The sequence below is a fragment of the Chrysemys picta genome, chromosome 1, assembly GCF_011386835.1.
Source record: "Chrysemys picta bellii isolate R12L10 chromosome 1, ASM1138683v2, whole genome shotgun sequence".
Classification (NCBI taxonomy): domain Eukaryota; kingdom Metazoa; phylum Chordata; order Testudines; family Emydidae; genus Chrysemys; species Chrysemys picta.
The window spans coordinates 323,286,881-323,312,694 of NC_088791.1; the positions used below are offsets into that span (position 1 = coordinate 323,286,881).

Consider the following 25,814-nt stretch of genomic DNA (forward strand, 5'->3'; position numbering starts at 1 on the left):
CCTGCTCAGCCCAATGCAAATGGAATCTTTGGGGAATTTAGATGCTAAAAACTAAGAAATCTCTACTGAGCATGTGTGAACTTCAAGACTTTTCAAAGGCTTATTATTATTTCTCTCAGTGCAACACAACAAATTCAGCTCTGGATTATTCACCTCTTCACATCACTTCAGTCCAAACTGCCTGTAAGAATCCTTCAGAAGCCATTTTTTAACAATCTAGATAGTTAACATTTATCCTGTGACAATTCATTTTGATTATTGTATTCTCATACCAAAAAGTAACCTTCAAAAGAAAATGATTGCAGGAAAGAGTGTTGCAGTATGTCAGATTTTAAATATATATATCTAGCAAGAACCTCAATAAAGAACAAATAGACTAAAAGACAACTACATTTCATAACACATTATCACTCCAGGACATCAAGGTCTTTTATTGAAAAAAGATGTACAACAGTTAAAAACAGTCTGGAAGGCCTAGTTAACAGCTGATATTCTGGGAAAAGCAGCAAGCCTTCAGTTTGGAGTCAGAGCACCCTAATATCTCTCCCTGAGAAAGAGTGCTAAATGACTGAAGTAAAGCTACCCAAAGTGCATGTTTGGTGGGTGACTGAACCTGCTGTTTTGATCCCACAAACAGTAGCTCTGCTTTAACTACATTAGCTATTGTAGAAAATGTGTAGATATAATGCCTAGATATTAGGCAACTAAACAGCTCAGAGTTACACAACAAATATTCCCAGACCACAAAAAAAAAAAGATAAAATATATTTACAATACAACATTCTAATTGAAAACACTGAAGAGATTTAACTATAGATTAACCATTGGAAAGTGAGGTAACTGATCAATAACAATTCCACAAAAAAACTTTATTCTGGTCCTATATCCCCTGCTAGATCTGATATTCTTACAGCCACCCCACCTACATCATACGCAGTTCCAACATGGGCCACAGACCCTTGGTCTCACCAACAGCCTACAAGTATCAGAGGGGTAGCCGTGTTAGTTTGTATCCACAAAAACAATGAGGAGTCCAGTGGCACCTTAAAGACTAACAGATTTATTTGGGCACAAATAAATCTGTTAGTCTTTAAAGTGCCACCGGACTCCTCGGTTTTTTTTTTTTTTCCCAACAGCCTACAGAATACCAATCAGCTAATTCACTCATCATGGGCTAGTGGGCTAGTGACACCACTGCCATCTTGCCTCTATATTTAAAAAACCCAACTATACCTTCTCCAATCTACAATTTTATTATAGTCATAATATTGTTCTTATTCTCTATACACCAACTCCACCACAATAGCATGCCTACAACAACACATCTTGCCACAATAATTTGAAAACCTCATTATTACTATTTCAAATTTTACATTCTCACTCTAAGTCAGAGACTCTATGCTTCAGGATACATACACATGTAGTTCTCTTAACACATCTTTATAGAACCCACTATGCATATTAAATCTCATAATATTCCAGTCTCCACATTATTTACCATAAAGGAGATATAGGAGTCAGTATGTTTATAGAACGTATTGCATTTTCATTTGTTAGATTTTAAAAAACCTGAATTTGTAAGAGTTAAGGTTTGTAAAAGTTTGTAAGGTTTGTAAGAGTTAAGGTTATTTGAAGAACAACAAATTTACTCATTTCCAATTTTTTAAACATACGCAGCAACCTTAAAACTAGAGATAGTTGACATTTTTTAAACAAAAAAGTTTTGTCCTCCCAACAAAATAACCCTACTTTTTTGAAAGATTTTTTTGTAAAAAAAAAAATAATTTATTGAACTATTTCGTTTTAAAAAAATATTATGACATCAAAAGCTTTTTGAAGTTTATCAAGGGTTTTCTGGAAGTGAAATTTTTCAATAACCACTTCAAAAATATTTTTAAAAAAAGGCAAGTGGAAACAAACATGTTTTACTTTTCATCCAGCTCTGCTTAAAATATTTCCTCCATTTTGAAAATAATTCTACTGATTTGAAAGACTCCTTCTGCTTAAAATAAGCACTCCTGCCAGAGCTCATAATACTGTTGTGCATCTCAACACGGAAGAAACTTTCAAAGGTGATCATTGTGCACACCTCTTTCATAACACTGTTTAAAATTAATTGATATATACAACCTATACTACTTGAACGAAAATTCCTTGTAACGGGGTTGCCACTCACTGCTAATGTGCCTCTTTCTGTCTAGGTCTGGGAACGTAACTCTTGTGGCACCAGATGCCCCCTTGCTGCTCGTTTCTCACGCTACAATAGTTTTTCTTCCGATAACCTGGCCATTTAGTCCACCCCTTTCAGGGTTACAAAGTCCAGCAAGACAACTGTCCAAATGCCATCTCCAGACAGCATTCAGCCTCAGCTCGGGGCTCTATGCCACTATACCAGCGGCTTGCAGGGGAACCCAGGCTCGCCTGCTACATTAGGTTCCAGCCTATAAACAGCAATCCAGTCCTCAGCCTTCATCCCTGTTGCTGCTTCCTTGGGCTCCTTCCTACCAACTCTCTCTATCTTCTCTTGCCTGGTTCTGGGTTTACCACAGGAGCCTACTCTAGTCCCTGTGGCTACTTCACTACCTTCTAGCTTCTTGTAGCTTCTTACCAGACTCCTTACTCCAGGTTAGGATATGAAGGCTTACTCTCCCTCTGTACTTCCTCCTTGTTCTTGATGGCCTACCTCATCCCAGGGAATGACTGAAGCCTCCTTCCCTTGAAGCCCCCTTCTACTTTCAGCTTCTTGGCTTTATTGTTCTGGTCCAGCCCTTCCCCAGCTTGGCCTCACTCTTAATTAACCCTGGTCTTCCTTCTCTCAGGTGACCTAATCGGCCTCTCAGCCTCTTGTTAACCCTATCAGGACTGATGTGGGGAGCACACCACATTACATTCCTATATAGGAATTTTCTAGATTTTTGTAAAAAGCAATTCTGCACATTAGATTTCCTCTAAGCACAATATATATATATATATAATGAAATGGGAGTTTCTAGATCAAGATGTTCTTGAGGTACGAGGATCTAAAGCACATTTAAAGAATGAAAAGTTATTAGTTTTTCCCTTAAAAGTTTTATTAAAAATGGCTTGTGCAACTCAACTCAAATCTTCCCATCCTGTCTTCTTTCCTACGGTACACATAATGAAATTTGGCAGAAAGGAGGTTTGTTTAGAAAGTTTCCAAGACTGGTCTTACAACAGAATTTTTTTCACAACATTAACCAATGGAGTCACTACCAAGGGTCAATAATTATGGGGCAGTTGATATTCTGATAAGTGTGCAAAGACTTTAGTGATACCGGGAGGGTTGACCCTAAACAAACAAAACTGAACTCTCAAATAATAGCAGCTTGGGAACTGTAGAAACAATAAAGTAGTATTCTTACCAAAGAGATAAAGGAGAGGGGAGGCAAAGATAGTAGGATTCATCTGTATAAAGCTGTCTTTGATGATGAGCAAACATCAAGCTTGTAGTGGCATGTAAAGATATGGACCAAATTCTAGGTCACTGCTTTAGGGAGATCAAAAACTGAGGCTTATTCTATAATGGTGCACAATATCACCTCAAGCCCTATTAGACTGAGATTCAATTCCTGCCAGTTTACATTTTGCTCCTGTAAGCTTCTTTGATGCATATGACAATCCACCAGGAAATGACTGCCTTGGAACGTAGAAATCCCGTCTTTGAAGCGCAAAGTGAAATAAATCAGCTGTCAAACATCTTGAACTTTCTGGTTCTTCCTAAATAGTTTTAAATGCCTGTTTAACATCCAAATAAAATACCCTTTTCTCAACACATTTAGGATCCAGACTAAGACCAGTCAGGACCTTCTTTTAATCACTTGAGGCTAAAGTAATTCAAAGTTGTTGGTTTAGGGGTTTTTTCAGTTAAATATTGACTGACTTTGAGGTTACACAACTTTGAAAGGTACTGTAAATTTTAAATACACACTGTACATATCATACACACCCACAAGCTAGACTTATCAACCATAAAAACATTGCCAAATACAGTGTGAAGGAGAGAGGACAGTGAGACAGACAAAAAAACAAAAAGATATTACAAAATAGGCCACAATTATTAATGAGGATAACCACAGATCATCGCAAGAGAGTGTAAAATACAGAAAAGAGAAAAATGTTTGGTGGCCCCGATAACCAAAATTATTTTCTGCTTTGTGAATATATCAAAACGTATAAAGGCATATAAAATTCAGATGTGAATAGCCACAATACCTCTTGGGATGAATCTGCCTATGTCTCATACTCATATGAGTCATAAGTCATATGTCATAAGTATGGCTCTATTTCAACCTTATATTGCCCTGCAATTTCTGTAAGTTTATTCTATTGGCATACTGTAAATCTGTAAGGGATGGTCGTTTATCCACTATGTAAAAATAAATTAACTACTTACTGAAAGTGTTAATCTCAAAAACATTTTTTTTATGTAGATAATTTTCAGGCTTAAGTCTACCAGTAAATTTTGCAGATCACACTGTTTAAGAAAGATTTCAAAATGCCACATCTATCTCACTGACAAATAGCGACCCATTAAATAGAGGCACTAGACTGAAGTGGTTTGAATTGCCTTCCTAACTTTCAGCCCCATCAGGACTCAAAATATTAATATTTGGCTATCCATCTGCCACCAGAGGGTGTAGACAGACTCTAAATGTTCAGTTCAGACACAACTCTGAACCAATGGAGGAGCTAATAAAGGTATGGGAGTTGGGGGGGGGGAGGTGTTGACAGCTCCCATGGCAACTTTTAGGTGAACATGTGACACCTTTTCTCATGGGGCTTGGTAGCGGTGGCTCCCTGCTGCGGTTGTTGCAACATGGCACACGGGTTCATGTGGTGCTGTGACCCTGTACGCTATGTCACAATGACTCTCACTTACATTTGACTCGACTGCCCATCAGTCATGATGGTCAGCAGCCAGGCGAAACCTGAATGGCCGTGCAATCCCATGTGCCAATTCACAATGCTCGGAGTGGGGAGATAGTCCCATTCCCACAGGACAGGAGCCACTGCTATTAGGTGAGTGTGGGGCAGCTCACTCTCCAGCCTCCCACCCTCGTCAGGGTCTCCCTTCCACACCAGACTGAGATTAGATGGTGTGGGAGAGGATGATGCTGTGTGAGTGGTCAGTGCCCTGATTGCAAAACCTGGGTCTGCCATTTCTCTGAACACCGCCTCTAAGATGAGGTACCTCAACATTTCACACATTCACTCTGGGTCCTTTCCCAAGCCCACTAGATCACTATGAAGAGCTGAACCAATCTGAGATTCTGAAGATAAGGGTTATATAAGGACATGGAAAGATGGTACACTGGGCCTTGATTATGTACAATTAATGTTAACTGGGTTTTTTCCATTGACTTGAATTGGAGCAGAATAAAGCTTTTGCTGATGAAATTCTCAGAGCTTACTGAAATAGACTGGCAGTTTGGTGTGATCTGTACAGGGAAGTCAGTCCACTTGCAGTTATGACCACTCTGGCACATAAGTAGAATACTTTCTTACCAAGCTACAGAGGAAAATACAGCTTGCCAGACCACATGTAAATCTAAGTCCAGTGTTCTACCGCTCACAGTTACCAGTAACAGATGCTTCAGAGGAATATGAAAGAAAACTTCAAGGACAATTATAATTAACTTCCCATAGGGGAAGTTTCTTTCTAAGCCCTAGTGGATGTCTTATGTCTGAATCAGGATTTTGTTTTAAATATACTTTACAGAGAATGTTATATTATAACTGTCTGTATAAATGTCTAATCCATTTTTGAAGCCTCTATCCTCAACAAATATCTTGCAGCAATGAGCTCCACTGATTAATTATGTGCTATGCAACAAAAAAGTATTTCCTTATTATTTCATGTCATCTGCAAGTTTTCTATCTAATTTTTCACTCCTTCACCAAATCATTAATACATATTAGTACAGAACATTGGCGAACTACTCCTGATCTTTTCCCATGCTATAAATTGACATTGTCCCCCTTCTTTGTTTTCTGTCTCTTAGCCAGTTTCTAGTCTATGACAGCTCTTTCTCAGCACTCTGAGTACTTAATAGTCTATTATGAGGGACTTTGTCAAAGGCATTCTGAAAGTCCAAGTAGATGCCAGCTGGTTCTTCACTATATATAGCTTTACTGACACACAAACCTGCGCCCATCTGAGCGAATTATTATTTACGTTATTGTGCGGCTACCTGAATCACCATTATTTCAACTGGGTTCTTTTTTGACAACTCCATTAGCATATGAGCTTTCATTCCTAAGCAGGGCTACCACTTTGATGCGGCACATTTTAGTGCTTGTGTAATGCTATTTATTTTCGTTTGAGCAAGGAACTGCACCTTGAAAAGAGAAAACTAAGCCATGGTTTCTGATCTTGGGAGGAGACTCCCTATTCTCCATGTCTAGAAAATTATTGATCTCTTACCGTTATTTAAAGTGTGTCCATCCTAAACCCTATTAGGAAGGAGCTTATAAAACTGTATGAATCACCCCTCTTGGGCTGAAATTTTTCAAGCCTGATGTCTGCCTGAAGCAATTTATTTATTTTGTTTTAGTTTGAGAAAAATCAGTGTTTATTTTTTCGTCTTTGCATGTAAGGAAAAAAAAAACCTCACTGCACATTTTTCCCATTTAAAAAAAAAAAAAAGATTTTGCCCTTTATTTGAAAAGGTCTAGGGACAAAATGATCGCAGCAAGAAAACTGAAAATGGACAGGAAGCTTGTTCCTAGGGAATAGGGATGCCTTTCAATGGCCCAGTTAAAACTGGTTTTCATTTAGAAGAATCAGCAGGGTTTGAAACAAATCATTCTTGACTCAGTGGCATTCTAAAGGGGCTGGGCTACATTTTGCATACGCACACAGCACATTTTGATGTATAAAGATAAATGAAGTGTTACAACAGCTTTCCAGGGTTTTTCTCCTACATACACAACTAAGCCCTGGTCTGCATATAAAATTTAGATCGATGTAGCTATGTCACTCAGGGGTGTGAAAAATTCAAACCCCCAAGCAGCACTGTACTTAAGCTGACCTAACCCCTGCTGCAGATATGGCTAGATCAGTGTCAGCCTAGTTACTGCTGCTCAGAGAGATGAATTAGCTACAGTAATGGAAAAACCCCTGTACCACTGTAGAATCTGTAGCATAGACATACCCTAACTGCATGAACTCTGAAAGAGTGTGTTGTTTACACCTTTATTGTTATAATCAAATCTTTGACATTTTGTAAACATGGGAATATTATTGGGCTGGAAGTACAGAACACACTTACCAATGTTAATTTCATCATCTGTTTCAGCATCTCCAATACACTCAAACTGAAAATCCTGTAGCGACTGGGAAAATTTTTGCACTGCCATGGATAGATCTATGATAAAGAAAAAGGAAACAAGTCTTACAATTATTCCAATAACTATACCACAGTATATGCAAGTTTTTCTAGAAAAATAATCTCACATACAACAAGAGAATACCATTCAAATCAAATTGCTTGCTATGCCTCAAAAAAGTCACTGAAGCAAACTAAATTCCTAAATCTCAGCCATAACAAAGAGAATCGTATTCATACTGACAAATAATCCTCAGTTCTCGTTTTCCTGAAGCAAGAGAAATTGATTCATGATCTGAAGCTTCAGTGGTAATAATTAGTCCTAGTGCAGGGGTGGCCAACCTGTGGCTCTGGAGCCGCATGCGGCTCTTCAGAGGTTAATATGCGGCTCCTTGCATAGGCGCTGGCTCCGAGGCTGGAGCTACAGATGCTAACTTTCCAATGTGCTGTGGGGTGCTCACTGCTCAACCCCCTGCTCTGCCCTGGTCCTGCCACCATTCCACCCCTTCGCCCAAGGCCCCCGCCTCTTCCCCCGAGCCTGCCATGCCCTCACTCCTCCCTCCTCCCCACCAGAGCCTCCTGCGCACTGCAAAACAGCTGATTGCGGTGGGCGGAGGCATGGGGAGGGAGGGGGAGGTGCTGATTGGCGGGGCTGCCGGTGGGTGGGGGGCACTGGGAGCGGGGGTGGGTGGGGAGCAGATGGGAGGCTGCGGACATATTACTGTGGCTCTTTGGCAATGTTCATCGCTAAATTCTGGCTCCTTCTCAGGCTCAGGTTGGCTACCCCTGTCCTAGTGTATGCAGTGGGGCTACTTGCAAACAACGACTTCTTACATACACAAGGGTTGCAGGATTGGGCCCATAGGTTACCATGAGTTTTATTTTAATATACGTCTCCCACAGATAAAGTTTTCCATAGGGGCTTACCAGCTATTTTAAAAATAACTAAATAGAAACACAATACTATATAATGTTCTGAAGAGACTTTTTTTTAAAAAGATAGCTTTGTGGGTTTTCACTGGTTTTTAGCTAGCTCTTTTGGGGCAACACTGAAGGAAGTGCATACTTTAAGAGATACTTGAATGAAGAGAGGGTTTGGGGCATGGCAATCTGGAACTGGGGTAAATGTATCAAAACAATAGTGGGAGGGGAGGACACAAAAGAGGAATAAAAAAGGGAAGGGAGGACATAAGCATTAGTGCTGGTATTTTCCTTTGAATTTCGCTTACGTATTAGTTAATTTTAATGTGCCTCAATGATAAAGAGGATTTCAATATATTCACTGAAATCAGGGCTTAAATTCCAGACAGCTACAAGCCAGGGATCAATAATAAAAAAAAGAGTGAGGATGCCAATCGATAGAAATACTCCCTTTGTCCGAGTTGCTGGAATTCCTACTAAGGTGCTGCCCCAATCCTTGGTCAGTGCCTGGTTCTTTCAGATCGGCCTCTGGCTGGTAGGCATTAAATTCTTTAGATGCCACCACCACACTCAATCTCTCATTATTTATTCATTTTTGCTTACAGCTATGGTGTGCATCAGCCGTAAAGAAAATAAAGGGCCTTTTTTAGAAAAGGCAGACATGAATACATTTTCTTCTATTCGTAAGGAATGAAATATGATTATCTAATGCACAGTTGTAGATATATCAATTGCCTACACAAGTTATCTTTGTAAATAAGAAAAGTTTTGGGACTGTTCAATCCTTCATTTGGATAAGCTATTTTTCCTATTACCAGATGGTTGACTCTCCTGGAAGACTTAATTTGATATAAGATTTTAAAAGAAAACACAGAAACTCGGAAGATAATGACTTTACAAAAGTTATATGCTATTGAAATATATTAAATATTATTTCCCCTTGTCTTACAGTTTATTTTAAATACAGAAAATACAATTGCTATGAAGTAAGACACAAGCCAATAAATCCGGATTATTCAGCCATTATTTAAAAAACATAATTTGGCAAAGCATTTTCATTAAGCACTTTTACCATTCTGTATCTACAGTGTAACTATATATGTTTGTTTTCGATTAACAGCTATTCATTACTTACATGCAGTTTAAAATACCACCACTTGCACTTTCCTTCGGTGAACAAAAGAAAATTTCCCCAGACATGAAGTCTCATCATTTTATCGTTATAAATTCTATTTTCTCTTCTATAACTGACTCTCTTTCCTTCATATCACTCTGGCACTTGTTGCTCCAAAAAAAGCATATCAGAAGTAGAATTACAGTTATTAAAAAGAGCAGCTCACCTGGTAGTCCCCCGACATGTTGAGCTACTGTACTGTCTCCATAATACACTGAATAATATGTTTTCTATTAAGAACAGAGTTAAGTATACACTTGTGAATGTACTGCAAGCTTACTGAATGTTTCTTGTTCCTAGGTGTATGAAAATCATCTAACAATAGCAATGTATTATTTTAACAACTTAAAAGTAGTTCTGCTTTGTACATCTGACAGTATCTTGTGAAGTTTATGCAGTAAAAAAACGGTTTTTGTTTCTTCTAAAAAATCTGAATCTATTACATTAACTTCTGACACTTAATCTTAGGTGTCAATTGTTCTGTAGCTATGAGAAGGATCTATTCAGGTAGTTTATGTAAAAGCAAAGGACAAAGACAGAGTTCTTGGGTTCTACTACAGGCTCTTCCACCAAATTACCATAGAGTAAATCATTAAAGCCCTCGTGCAAACTAGCACTGAGGCATGATGTGAGGCTTAAATAATACTTGTAAAGGACTAAGATTCCAGAATATGAAGTGCTACAGAAGTGCAAAGGATTAACCATTACCATAAATAGTCTATGTCTGTAAATTCCCATGGACAGAGAGAACACATTGTACTGAATGTCTGACTTGGATATTAGTAACTCAATGCATAATTTTAGGACCAGACTGTGACCAGCTGTTGATGTAGATGTGCAAGGGAGGAAGAGGGTGCATGGAACCTCCCTCACCCAGTACTCCTCCCAAGAAAGCCTATTCTGCCTCCTAGAGCAGTGGCTCTCAACCTTTCCAGACTACTGTATCCCTTTCAGGATTCTGATTTGTCTTGCGTACCCCCAAGTTTCACCTCACTTAAAAACTACTTAAAAATCTGACATAAAAATATAAAAGTATCACAGAACATTATCACTAAAAATTGCTTCCTTTCTCATTTTTACCATATGATTATAAAATAAATCAACTGGGATGTAAATACTGTACTTACATTTCAGTGTATAGTATATAGAGCAGTGTAATGGATGATTTAGTTGGTGTTGGTCCTGCTTTGAGCAAGGGGTTGGACTAGATGACCTCCTGAGGTCTCTTCCAACCCTAATATTCTATGATTCTATAAACAAGTCATTGTCTATGAAATTTTAGTTTGTACTGACTTCGCTAGTGCTTTTTATGCAACTTGTTGTAAAACTAGGCAAATATCTAGATGAGTTGATGTACCCTCTGGAAGACCTCTGCGTACCCACAGGGGTAAGTGTACTGGTTGAGAACTACTTTCCTAGAGGACAGAAATAACTCCCATTGAAATTACTCCTTTCCCTCAGGATAGAGAGCCTAGGGCTTCAAGTACAAGACAAGCAGTACTGACCACTTTAAATCCTGATTTAGACTCACTAATTCTTGTTTGGCCAACTGCCTCAGAAGATCAGAATTCAAAATCAAAGAAGATGGCAAAGTGATGGGAAGGAAAGAGAGAATACTTCCCCCCCAAAAAAAAGAGAGAGAGAGAAAGAGAGAAAGAGAAAGGAGTCATTGCTTTGCTCAGACTTCTAAAAAGGGGCGTAAGTCCGTTCATCATCCCATTTCTTAACTAAAGAGGCTAAAGAAGTTGGGCTTTCCCAGATCCAGAGAATAAGCCTCAGGGGAAAGCTAGATATACTTAACTTCTGTTATTATTTAAGATGTTTTCTCTGAAGTGCTTTTTTATATCTAAATAATATTTTGCTTGAAGGTTATTTGGTCTCTTCTTATCACTGCCATTGCTCCTAGAAGGAACAGAACCGCAGGGTCTGAGCCTAAAGCAGACTGCTAAGGCAATCACAGTGAGTACCCGGGGACGGCCACCCGGTCTGAGAGTGGGAAAAATCAGGTGATTCCATCCCAAGAGTGGTGACAGCCCGAGGCTTGAGACCAAGAGGGTCAGAGGTACAGTTAGCCCAGTAAGTGTGACAACCGCTAATGTTTAAAAATAACAGAATAGTCTAATCAATATATTAATTGATTGGGATTCTGAGAGGGAGAAGATAAAGAAACTGGAGAAGATGATAGGTACTAAGAGAAACAATTCCCTGCCTGAGTTTTGGCTTTAGACAATGATTTTACTGAAGGAAGAGGTTTCATTGTGAGTACACATTGCGATTGCTAGATTGTAAGGCACAGAATAATAAATTGATTAATACAGCCACGTCTCAATCTATTTCAAAATCAAGGACAACTTAGAACAGGAAAATGTATCCATTCTTGCCTGAAAACGTCCTTTCTTTGAACAATAAGGTCCACAGATTCACTACAATGGTACTCCAACTTGCTTTTGCAGCTCAGGGACAGAAACAGACCTATCATTCACTGGCAGGAGGGAAATGTCCTACCTCCTGGAAGTTCCTTCCAGCTGACATAACTTCCAGTGCCAGGGAAACTTAAATCCACTTTCTTAAAATTACAGATTGTATTAAATATACTTTGAGGAAAAAGGACAATTTCTTCTAGGGCAGGGCAGGGCACATTCCACCTAATGACAACAAACCCTAATCTATGGGTGTCAATTTCCATCTCTATTCTGGATGATCCATTTGTATCCAGGATCTCTGGGCCTTGTTATTCAAACAAAAGGAATTTTTCAGATAGTTTGAAAAATAGGAAAACGTATGATCCATTACAATGGGATTTTCATAGCACTGTGCCTCCAGGGCATGAAGCATGATCATCGTTTAAATGTGAACATCCAAAATGAGGTAAATTGTATATAAGTATTCCCCTCATTTTTCCCTTGACATTAGGGCATGGAGAAAACTTCTGCCAAAAGAAAAAAAAAAGGGAAAGGACATTGGCTAAGACTGAATGAATTAGAAGTACAATACTGGTCTCGCTACAGAAAGCTCACAATTTCTAATTTAAATAACTTCTCATCTGACTGGAGACTGTAGCCCTAAGGAGATCTACTCTAATGAATCAGAAGTACACTGATGCCCCTTGTAGTGGTTCAATCTGAGTAGTGGCGCCAAGATCAGAGTGAGATTCCAAAGTCATGTTCTATGATCTTGTGGTGCTGAAATAAGGTCAGTCCTTACAGAAAATTTTAATGCTGGATTTATACAAAACTTACTTGTCTTGAAGGTGCTGAGAACGTTATACTACAAAGAGTTGATGTTTTTGCTTGGACACTCCTATGCATACAGAATAAAGCCCCCCTGGAGAAACTTAAGGTTAAGTTTCACTGGTTTAACATGGGAGTTAAAGTATGGACTTTGGACCAGCTAACAGAAAACAATTTATTTGCTAACTTCTCTTTTGGCGTACACTGAATTTGTTTTCAACTTTTCTGGTCCCCAGAAAGGCATCCAAATACCCAGGTGTAGATTAATCAGGCTTGAGAGCCAAAGCCTCTTCAATCAGAAGGACATCAACAGTATCATTGCCACTTTCACGCCTATCATTTGTACTGTCCTGGGGAAGCAGTGGAAGAGGTGGGAAGACACATAGCAGGGGACTTGCCCAGCTTTGTGCAATATGTCATTCATCACCTCACATTCTGGGTCCTGACAAGTACTGAGGTCACAGGGCACGTTATTTACGGTTTCCAGATGCACAGAGGCGGATCACGAGCCACCAAATTGACTTACGATTGGTGAGATTTTTTGCGGTGGAGGAGCCACTCTGCTAATATACAAATCTTACCGTGTGAGTCCTGGTGTTCATCTCCCCTTATGGTATGTCTACATGGCATTTTGAAGCCAGCGGGAGCAAGCTTGCTGGCCCAAATCAGACTCAGGTTAGCCGGGCTTCTGCTAATGCTCTAAAAATAGCTGTGTAAGCGTTGCCTTGAAGTTGTGGCTCAGTCTAGCACTAGGCTCTGAAGCCTAAGTGGGGGAGCTTCAGAGCCCAAGGTCCTGCCCAATCTGCAACAAAGTGCTGTCTACATAGCTATTTTTAGAGTGCTAACAACAAGCCTGGTTAACTTGAGTCTGTCAACCCAGCCTAAGAGGTTGACTACGAAGGGTTCCAAAACGCTGTGTATTCATATCCTCTGTGTGTAGTGCCCATAGAAATAGAAAACTTTGCTCCACCTAGGACAGGAGAATTTTTCTCTGGGGGTAAGGCTGATCATGTTCTTTCCAGTTATTATAAAAACCCTATCCGACACATTGACTGCCACAACCTGGAAGGGTCCATTATCCATGGAAGGAGCAGTGCTTCAAGACCTTAATGAATCATTGTGTTTCAGCCGGAGGATACTGTGCTCTCCTTTTGGTACCTGTTCTATTTGGATCCAGCAGAAAAGGCGATAGAGACAGACCCAATGGGAGCTGATAGAGACAAAGCTGTCTGTAGTGCTCGCTTTATTGTTCAGGCAGCAGAAGCTGAAACTAACACGAAAGTGAGGCTTTCCACTGGGAAGTGGAGAGTGCTCAAACATTTAAAGGGACAGGACATCACAGTACCCACTCCCTGAACTAGATCAGAAAGATCCCTTCAGGGGGAGGGGGGAGGGAGAACAAACCAAAAACAAAAACAAAAAAACAATCCACCCACATTCTCGGCATTCAGGAGTTATGGGAATGAATACAATACAATTGGAGCTAGACCTGCCAAGAGTTGAAATGCAGAGGGAATATCTAGATTTACTGATAGGAGCCATAAAAACCTCAAGATCACTGAAACATGCCTCTGTATGAGATCAGAATTCCCCCAGTGGACTCTCATAAGAATTGTATTTTTGTTTTATGTGACACCACCTGTTTTCCTTCATGGCGGTCTTCTGTTAACATTCTACTGAGATGAAACCTTGTATCTGATGACATTCATCATCAGTCCAGGCCTATGACTGACATCTCTGGCACCATGTGTCTGCATTTGTCCTGAATCCAAGATACTCCAGGAACCATATCGCTCTGTGTTTGCTTCACTTTTCTCTTTGTGCAGAACTCTGATCAGAGAAACTGTCCAGGAAGATAAGTGAATTTCCTTCTTCCCTAAAGTAAATATTATTGCTACCATGATACTGGAGAGAGACCCTGGGAGAACATATCAGATCAAATGCTGAGAAACTGAAGCTGAGAAAAGAAAAAGGCTGCCATCCAATGGCAAAACATCAGAAGTATCTGAGGATGATAAATGGAATGTTTTGAAGACAAGCCTCCTTAATGGAACGTCCTTTGATGCTTCAGACAGGGCCTCGCATTGCTTGTCTTTTATTGTCTGGGGCTAGAAATAGGAGAAGGAGTGGGTTATAATCCTCTGACCTGAAGTTGATGATGTTGTGTCCTTTCCATGGGCTGCTAAAGGTATGTCTACACTTAAACAGCTACAGCGCTTCAGAGTAGACACTCACTACAGGGATGGGAGGGATTCTCCCATCTCTGCAGTTAATCCACCTCCACAAAAGACAGTAGCTAGGTCAACAGAAGAATTCTTCTGTTGGCTACACCAGTGGTTAGCTCGGCATAGCTACATGTCTCAGGGGTGTGGATTTTGATGTAAGTTCACAGTGCAGACCAACCCTGAGATTGGGAATAGGATAAGGCCGTTCCTGTAGCTCTTCCACTGCTCCATAGGGTATGACCCTCTGGACCAATGTCCATTCACCTCATTTGATCAAAGGTACAGGAAGCTCTTTTTGCTTCCAAATTGAAAGAGCCTGGCACCAGTCAGGGATCTAACTCCAGAGAGGGCTGGATGGGAGACCTATAGATAGCTCTGAAGTAAGAGAGGACAGCTACTGATCCTCTATTTGTTCTAGCTACTAGGTACCTAGAGATATTTTCTCCTGTTGTACTTCATGGACTACTCGACTTGCCACGTGACTTGTATTCCTTTCTATGGTGTCTGGCAAGAGCCAAGATTGTAAGCTGAGTTTTCTGATTACTCTGAATAGCATCAGCTTTCCATAAAGTTTGCCACTGTATCACTAAGATAGCTGGGAACCAATTTGTGTGAGTATTGGATCCCAAGGAGCAAAGGGCCATATACTTGTATAAAACAGATTTGATTCCTACTTATTTTTTTTGCTTTCCAGGGCAAATTCCTTAGGCTATATTGGTTTTGAGGTGGGAGGGACCATTTCCGCAATACCGTCCACCTATGTTAGCATTGCTTGTGAAAGCACGCAGGACACTTAGGGTCTCAAATGGCAGTTCATAATTCTTCATTTTTGTTGGCCTGATGCCACGAGAGAGTTATTGTGACTAAAGGAGGAGGCTGAGATGATGCCTGCCTGGACTTGATGCCCTGTGAGACTGTGTAGTGAGGAGGCCACAGTTTCAGGCAAAAGTCTCCCCCATTTAGAAACACCATGTCCCTGACCAAGAAAAATAGCCACATTAATCTTCAATATTGAGTCATATGGGTCTGTGATTCTCCTGGAGGTCTCAGCTGGTACGCCCTGGGGTGGGGACATAAGGGAAGGGAGCTGGGCCTGAAGGCCCCTAACCACACTCTGGCATTGGCATCATCTGTGCTGTGTCCAGTGCCTGCCATACATGACCTTAAGGAGAGGAAGTGGCTGATCTTTACAGTCAGAGGCATGGCTGCTGGCGCAGGGTATAGGGACTCTGACACAATCTTCCATCTGGCACCTTGCCCTTTCGGCTTCACTTTCCTTGTGGAGATTGGGCTGACCTACCAAGACTATGCCAACCATTTATAATTATGGAATGAAGAGTTTATCCTGAAGTGCTATATTTTCCCCAATTCTTTCTGTCCCACCTGATATCAAATTGCCTACAATAGCTCACTATGAGTTATAATAAAGAATAAATAAAGAATACAAAAGAATACAAGATGAGTGAGGTACTCTAGGTAAGTAAATGATGTAGTCTTAAGGAGTGATTAAGTTTGAGAATGCCACAGTACAGGGGACAGTATGAAAACTGTTGACTAGTTTTTCCCCTTGATACTTCTCTCACTGATGGATATTCAGGGCATCAAAGAACCACTTCCTGTTTTAGGATTTGAAGAGGAAGGGGCTCTCTGATCCCAAATGAATTGCAATAGGGCTAGGAATGTCAAAGATTTCACTCATTGGAAGAGGTGAGATTTAGAGTGTCAGGTCCAGCACAACCCTTAAGGATAAGGATTAAGCTCTAGAAGAGACATCCAGGAAGCCTGAAAAGCTTCCAGAGGTTAGTAGGCACAGAGTCTTTTCTACTGGACTGACCTTTGGAAGAACAAAGAAAAGCCAAGGCCAACTAAATGAGAGTCAGACTTGTTCTAACACTCCACAGTTGACGCATGTGTAATGTAGCCACATGCACACAGCGACAATCTTCAAGAATCGATCCCCAGTACACACGGTACCAAAGGCAAAAACCCCTACCCACTTGATCTAAAGGAGGAACTCCATTAGCTGACAGTAACAGACCTTTCTTCTGACGGTAATCAGTCACCAGACTGGGCTCACGTATTACACAGGGCGCAGAATAAAGGGAAACTGACCTTGAAACCTAATCACAAGAGACATGGGTTAAACCGCAGTGAGCACTGTGGAGGCAGAGAAAGGTGAACTGGACTACTAAAAAGGAAGCTCTGGCTGAAACTGCCTGGGACAGGCAGACAACACAAGGGACCACTGAGGGGGCGGCAGGAAAGGAAAGAGGAAGAATTGCACAAGCATAGTTGCAGATGTGGAACAAAATTTCTAGTGTACTTAGTAAACACTTGGATCATTATTACATTATACTTGTCTTCTATTTTACGATACTCTATTCACCGCCCTGTCCTCTCCTGCGCCGCACCTCCCTCCCCATACACACACACACACACAGACAAACACTGTTTTAATTAAAGCAAATTAAACTGGTGACTTAAATTTAAGTTAATTACTACTGGACATTCTGGGGGAAACACACCTCTTGCCTTAAGGGAAACAGAAGCTGAGCATAGGTAACAACGTAAGCCCTTGATTAAAAGGGCAGATGGGGCCAATCCCCTAACGCTGCTGCTACCATCACCATCTTCAATCAGTTGAAGTTGGGGAAAGTCCAAAGACCAAGAGGGGTGCAGACAGTTATATCTGCTATTTCACACTTTTGTCATTGACTCTCCATGCACCCTCTCCCTAGTGAGCCCATGTACTGCGGTTCAATGCTGGATGAGCTGCCAAGGTCCCATTCAGCTGCGTATTCTCTCATGTACAATTAATCTTGGCAGCTCCAAACCCCAGTTTCCAAACCACAAGACTGGAGCATGGAGCTGCCCTAAGTGCACAAAAAGAGGTAGCTGGAACTGGCTAATATAGTATCAGCCTAAAGATGAAATGGTGCACAAACCCTAAAATTCGGGGAACTACTTGTCTAGTTCAGAGACTTTTATTGTTTTGCCCTCTGAGAACTTCATATGGTATCACCGATTTTTAAAAATGTTATTAAAAATAAGTTACTCCTTGGCCTACTATAATCAAGGCCCACAGACAATTTAATGTCCAAGTTATACAAAACCATGAGAAAGGGCATTTATAATGGAAATGCTGTCGTGACTGTAAAACAGCAGCTACAGGGGCTGCCACTGTAGCATTTGTATTATACGAAAAGCAAGGAGCAGAGAAACATTTTAAAAGATATACCCCTAAGTGATGGTTTTCAGTATTATAAATCCAAATCTTAAGAATACAACTTATCTGAGAAAATAATCACATGAGGTAGAAGTCCTTAAATTAAATACTGTATGCTGTCCCACATCTTTTTCTTTAAAGATAAACTGGGAATTAACTTGACTTCATTACTTCATATCAAAAGAACCGCAAAACAGGCAAACTATATCAATAGCCCGTAATATGCTGTAGCAACGAGAATGTCTCTCTGAGAAGCGCTGAACTTCAACAGCTGCTGTGTTTGCTACAGTCAATTTGATTAAACGAGAACATGTCACAGTGAGACAACTTTTTTCCACATCATAGATTGTACACACAGCAGCTGGCAATATGATTATGCTTAGGAAGTATGAAAGATTAAACAGTAATAATACAAGAAAGTAACTAGGAAAATTATATCTGAAATTTCTAATCCTATCTTTTGGAGCTTCCCATTAAAAAAATCCAGTTTCACAGAGGCTGACACTGATTCAGGAAACCAGCAAAAGTTGTTGTTTTCTTCCCACCATTTCAAGTGGAATTCTCCTTTTTCTATTCTGATTTTTATTTCCCTCTCCTGTCATATTTCTGCACGCATGTACCTTTGATGCTCAGGGCATCTTCTGATATCTTCACATCACAGAAGACGGGTCCTAATGAGAAGCAATTCAGCCCACCCAAGGAAGTCTTTAAAGGTTTTACAATCCCTCAACGTAGTATAAAAGAGGATAACATCGAGTGTGCGAATATTGCCATCATAACACAGGGAGAGAACCCTTCCCCTTAAATGGTATTTTAAAACAGCCCTGTGCTTTGCCAGTGGAACAGGTACCCAGCTGGTGATTTACAGATGTGTAGAGTAGTTAATCACCTTTCATCAGTTTGAAAAACTTGTCCTGAGACTACTTAGGGAGTGAGTGTTTTTGAACATAAAGAACTTGGCAGAAAGCGGACAGCATGTTAAGGTGCACTTTCAACGCAAAGAAAAACTTGCATAATATAGTTAGCCAAGTTGCTTATCCTGATAAGGAAGCCAAACCCAGTTTTTAATTGTTTCCACAGCTCAGGTCTTTTCTACTGAGTATGGCCCTTAGAATATGAATATGAACTAAGCCATGCTATCTGATAAAGCATGGTCGTATCTATTTTTAGAAGCACATTTGTATGTTTTATTGATTTTAGACATTTGTTATTCTACTTTTTTCCAACTGATTTACTTTCCAGGATCAAATTAACTTTAATGACCATTCCAAATGAAATGTATCTTTCCATCTTATTTTAACTATCATCTTCAAAGTTCTGAAGTAGTAATTCATTCACTATAAAAACAGGGATCTGGCAAGCTGGCACAGAAAAGAGGCTGCCTGCACGAACAGATGGAACTAGTTCTGGCTGCTTGCCTACCACCTCCAAAAGAAGACACAGCACGACAGGAAGGACTGCACTGAGATACAGGGTTAAGTGTACATTGCCAAGGATTTAAGGGCACAAGGATCATTAGTCTATTCTGACACAGCCTTTTGTTGTCATCTTCAATGAACTCTTTATCCCACTTATTTGTTAGATTAATCATGCTGCTGGCCTTTGCCAACTTGCAACCAATGGAACAAGAATGTGCAACATGAAAAGAATACAACTCTTTTCCATGTTGCAGCTCAATATTTTTCTCTTCAACATTTCGGGAAACTAATCTCCGCTTTGTCATTGGAAGGGAGAGCACATCACAGCAGACACTAAAAAACTGCACTTTATACATTATATTATGTTTGGGCCGAATACACCTTTGAAGCTGCTTGAAATTATTTATGAACATTTTCATGAGAACTTTTCACTATTTTAAGTCACTTTAGTAAGTATGTAGAAATCCTCCTGCTCAAACATTAACAGTATCACTATGATTGAACAGTGATTAAAAAAAAAAAAATTCGAAGACATCCAATTTGCAATTCCTTATTTCTATTATTTTCAAGTGTCTCCCCCCACTCTCCTTATATTAGAGTCATTTTAATTTTAAATATTTTGGATATTCTTAGTGGTTAAATAATGGACGCCCAAGTATTCTTGTAGAAGACAACTGAGGCACAGTCTCAGGATATCTAATGGGAGGAGATTTTTAGTGACTGCAAGTCTCATTGAAATATACCACCATTTTAACCACACCATGCCACACCTCCCAAGAGTGTGGCTGTTTTAAATGTACGATATAATACAGGGAGAGGTTAAAAAACTACAGTTCCCCATCTCATTTCTCTTTTAACGCTTTAGCCTCTTATCCACTTTACGTTTTTCCTGTCTACTCTTCCAATAAGGTATTTTTGCATGTCTAGGAAAATTAGTTTAGAATGCAGAAAAGAGAATTCACATTCAAAGGTTAGCCCACTGTGACTCTGACCAGCATGAGAAAACATGTACAGAAAACCCCTTGAAAGTCAAAATGTTTGCCAAAATTAATCTCACAATATAAACTGTAACTCTGATCTTTAGGGTATCAACACACTCCTTACTAACATTGCTTATCTGAAGCTTTTGTTTGGCAACCAATTGTGAAGGGTTCCATCTGTATTAAGTGGTGCAGCTCTGTCTGTTTGTACAGCCTCCCACATTCTCTGCTGAATTTTATTTCTCCTGATCTTATTGCTACAAAGAAAGAGTCCTTTCTTCCCAAGATTTCAGGTGTCTGCATAACAACAGGGGTTTCTGCATTTAATTAGAAAGCAAATAGACTATGCAGGGAATGATTAGATCATTGTCTATGCATATAAGTTGCAACTCACAAACAACCATAACATTAAGGTGACAAAACAAACCTGTACAAGTGAATAAGTGCAAGGTCAAAGACAAAAAAAGGGAGAATATCCTCCCATACCAACTTCAACGATTTGGCAATTTTCCATCATGACTGAGACTTCCAGGATACACGCTATATTACATTTTATTCTTTAACTGTAAATCCTGACTCTTGTATACATAATTACTTTCATAATATAGAATGAAAAGAGTTTTATTGGGTTTTTTAAAATAAAATTAATAGTTCTACACCACATAAGCCTGCTTAGGGTTGCCAACATTCTAATTGGCAGAAAACTGAACACCCTGCCCCGCCCCTTCCCCGAGGCCCCACCCCCGCTCAATCTATTCTCCTCTCCCTCCATCTCTCACTCTCCCCCACTCTCACTCACTCACTTTCACCAGGCTGCGGCAGGGAGTTGGGGTGCGGGAGGGGGTGAGGGCTCCGGCTGGGGGTGCGGGCTCTGAGGTGGGCCAGGGATGAGGAGTTTGGGGTGTAGGAGGGGGCTCCAGGCTGGGGCCGAGAGGTTCAAAGTGCAGGAAGGGGCTCAGGGCTCGGGCAGGGGTGCAGAAGAGGGTGTAGGAGGGGGTTCCAAGATGGGGCAAGGGGTTGGGGCCCGGGCTCCAGGCGGTGCTGACCTCAGACAGCTCCTAGGAAGCAGTGGCATATCCTTCCGGCTCCTAGACAGAGGAATGGCTGGGGGCTCCACACGCTCCGCACCCCCACGCAGGCACGACCCCCGTAGCTCCCATTGGCTACTGTTCCCGGCCAATGGGAGCTGCAGAGCCGGCACTCGGAGCTGCACCTGCAGGTGGGGGCAGCGTGCGGCGCCCCCCCAGCCAACCTTTCGCTTTGGAGCCAAATGGGACATGCCGTCCGCTTGCCGGGAGCCACATGGAACTGGGCACAGGGCCTGCCTGCCCCATTGCAGGTAACCGGACTTTTAGAGCCTGGTCAGCTGTGCTGACCAGAACTGCCAGGGTCCCTTTTCAACCGGGTGTTCTGATCGAAAACCAGACGCTTGGCAACCCTAAGCCTGCTAGATGCTCCCATTTTCATTCACGGATTCAGGGAAAAAAATCTGTTCTCACATCCACATGATGATCTCCATTCCAATATTGATAGAACAATAGAAGTTAAAGAGGAGAAAGACCTATTATATTTCCAAGTGCATTTCCATGCAAATACAGGTTTTCTCTGACATTGGAATACATTTCCTAGTTCTCTGGTATTTTTAGAAGTCTCAGTACAACAGCGCTTTCCCCGCTAAATAATTCCTCTCTCTCTCTCTCTCTTCAGTGTTATCCATTGAAATATTTGAACCTTTATGTAACCCCTTAGCAAGTGCTTACCCAAGTTAGAGATTTATATCTCAATTTCTTCTCACAAGCCAATCCCTCTAATCTTTTTTGGCGCCCTTCTCTGTACTGTCCAATTTGCCAGTATCTTTCTAGTAATTCAGTGCACAGGACGGAATGCAATATTCTAGTTCTGGTGGCATTAGACAGCCTATTACTACTTGGCCCCATGCCTTGAAGTCTTTGCGTATTAACACCCAAACTTCATTGGTCTTGGGTGTACAACAGTAACTCTTCCCCTGTGTTTGTATGCATTAGGGTAACCATCAGCTATGTCATATCACATTATTTATTAATTACCAGTAATTTGATGTACTATACAGGTTCTCTAAAACCTTAGATAAAAATGTGCAGCACCTTTCTGTATTCTGTACCACTATAGTGCATGCCAAAGAACACTGATCAATATCTTAATAAAGAAACGAGTAACTATATGGAAAACTGCTTAATACACATGACACCACTAGTGTGTGACACCCTGCAGCTCTTTCTGCAAAAGAACTGCCACACTTCTTAATTTATAAATTATTTAAAAAGCATAAGTAGTTAAAATCAGGACTCTTGGCATATGGGAAAGGGAGATTAATAAAGACATTATGTCCTGGAAAAACTAGCCAAATTTTATTATTTTAATCGCTATGTCTCCTGTTTTCTTTTTCTTTTTTCCATGGGTTCAGTTTTGTCACAATATTTTTCTCCTTTTTCTTTTCTGCTAAGCCTGTATATTCTTCTGTAATTTCATTACCATCTATTTGTTCTCTTCCCTGCTACTCGGCTTTGTCCAGGGATGTTCTGTTACGCTCTCCCTCCCCTCCGCCCCCCTTTTGGTCTTCTACCTGCTCTTGCCCTCCCCTAGAATCTTTTTCCTCATCCCAGGGATGGCTTCTCCCCTGATGTCCCTCCCCTCTCTCTGTCATGCCCTCTGTGCTTCCTCTACTGTCCCCCAGATTCCCCTCCTTTCTTTGAAACCTGGCGTGTCAGACATGTTGCTGCTACCTCACAGACAGTGCTGTTGTAGAGTAGTCTAGGAAGCACTACAATGGGGTGGGGGGAGAGAGAGAAATTTAGAAAATCTAAAACCAGAGGTAGCCAGTGGTTGAAACAGCCAAGAGAGAATCTGTGCATTTTATTTCCTGTCTAGGAACCTGGGAGTTTCCAGAAAAACATGGAAATTCCTATGTTTTCTCAGAGTAATACAGGATATCTGTATGCCAGACTTTGAACATCATTTACATATTTAAAACATACACATTAAAAGTGTTACTACAGATTAAGTATAATAATAAAAAACTTGTTCATATGTTTAGGTTGCTTATGTTTGTAGCAAGACTTGATTTGCCGTTAGCAAAGACAGCTATGCTGCTGGTTGAAAATAAAATGTACGCTACATGGGTATTTTTACATTTCAGACTGAGTTTTCTCTGTTTGTTCTTAGCCTGAGAGTGAATTTTTGGCAATGTTTCAGAAAAAAAAAAGCATTCCACCATGCTCAAGTAGAAAGAGTGAAAAGAAAACACAAAAATATCATATAATTAAAGACTATGTTGTAATGCATACTCACAAGGGGGCATAGTTATGATTGTGTGGGCAATCTTTACTTTGCTGTTTCCTGCCGGGCATAAGTACAGAACAAAGCTGTTCTTTTTTGAGGACACAATTTTTTAAAAGCATGCTTAGCGTTGATCAGTCTGAATCAATGTGAAGCTGCAATGAACTGCATCTAGACAGAGCATCCACAAATCACTGCAAGTGTTCTTGTGAGTATCAGGGAATGTACAGAGGGACGTTTATGTTTATCCATTCAAAACATCTTCAAATATGCTCATTTGTCATGATTATATGATAGGTAAGATCTCCAACAGTGGTAAGAAGCTGTTAGAATGAGGATCAGACAGATTTTACTGCATGGAGGGGGAGGGGTATGAAAGGAATGAAAGCAGTTATCAAGGCATTTCTAAGTAGTGAGCCCTTGGAACAACATTAGAGTGGGGGTCATGGGAAACAGAAGCTTTGCTCACCCTTCTTCCGGGCAAAGTTTTCTGCACTTGGGCGGTGAGCAAACTGTTTTGCAAGAAGGGGGAGGGGGAGAGGGGGTAGAGACAGCAAAGTTAAAACTGTGTATATTTAGCTTGTTTAAAAAAATACTACCACTTGGCTTTAAAGGAAATGAAACACATTCTATAAGCAATTCCTTTAAGCCCATAGCACTTAGCCATACAACACTTGATTAGAATCCTTTGATCAGATGCTGGGATCACACTCACATGAACCTCAGCCATGCATATAACAGTTAACTATTCTTAAAACATACACAAAGAAACTGATGTGATCAACGGCTGTTTATAGAATCATATATGCACTCACTCCTGGACATTAAGGATCAAATTCAGTCCTGGTGTAAGCTGGGGTTTACCCACTGAAATCAATGGCATTGACTCCACTTGCCCCAGGGCTGAATGTGGCCTTAAATATCTTTTGAAATCAAATATTCAACTCTACAATTGACCATTCACTGCTGGAAAACTAGATCCTTACTCCATAAGTAGTGTGAAGTAACACAAAACAACTCTGAGGGTATGTCTATACTGCAATTAAAAGTCTGCAGCTGGCCCATGCCAGCTGACACGGGGCTCAGGCTATGGGGGCCTGGGCTGTTTATTTGTAGCGTACACAATGTTTAGGATCAGGCTGAAGCCCGGGCTCTAGAACTACTGCAAGGGGGGAGTCCAACAGCTTGGGCTACTGCCCAAGCCCAAACTATATACCACAATTAAACAGCCCATTAGCCGGAGCCCTGCAAGACCAATTCAGCTGGCACAGGTCAGCTGCGGGTGTCTCATTGCTGTGTTGAAATACCCATACTAACTTCATATAACAAAGACAGCCAGATACATTAGTAATAGAGCTATCCTACTTCACAAGAAAAAGCCATGAATACCTGCACGGTGTTCAGACATCGTGGTGATGGAACCATAGGAGAAACTAGATAGAGGCATACACACCCCTCCCCCACCCCCAGGAAACTAAATGTACACTTCAGAAAGCTGCTGAAAGTAAATGATTCGTTTTACCTAAAACTCCAAAGCCAGCAATCTAAGTATTTACACTTTTGTATAAGGGAAAAAACCATATCCTATGATGGCATTTAAACTGTCAAATCCAGTCCTCATTTATTTCAGCCTATAGTTAATACGACTATTATTTTTAAAAATTAAAAATGTAAATGGAGTGTGTATTGTGAGCCCAGAATATAGCAGAAAAGGGTCTGATTTCCACAGGTGCTGAGCAATCCCAGCAATTTAGGAAATCAATCCAAACTACACTATGTTTATAACACAAGAGTTGTAGGGGAATGATATATCCAAATGTTTAATAATCAGGTGGCTGAATACATGAGTGCGGCACTGCCATATTAACACATGCTCCTTCAAATAGGGAGTCAACGGCTTCAGAATGCCTTTGAGTTAGGCAAAACAAATTTGCAGGTATCATTACTTCCTTACCATTCTTTCTTTCTCACTGTCC

At 40.6% G+C, this 25,814-nt stretch overlaps 1 protein-coding gene across 4 annotated transcripts in view; it reads right to left on the minus strand.

Moving 5' to 3' along the window:
- Positions 1-25,814, minus strand: part of ARHGAP42 (Rho GTPase activating protein 42) — a 276,290-nt gene that overhangs the window by 206,911 nt on the left and 43,565 nt on the right. For all 4 annotated transcript variants that reach the window (XM_008178638.4, XM_042854667.2, XM_042854683.2 and 1 more), the window contains exon 2: positions 7,293-7,388. In XM_008178638.4, the coding sequence (XP_008176860.1) occupies positions 7,293-7,388 (96 nt within the window). The remainder of the gene's footprint in view (positions 1-7,292; positions 7,389-25,814) is intronic.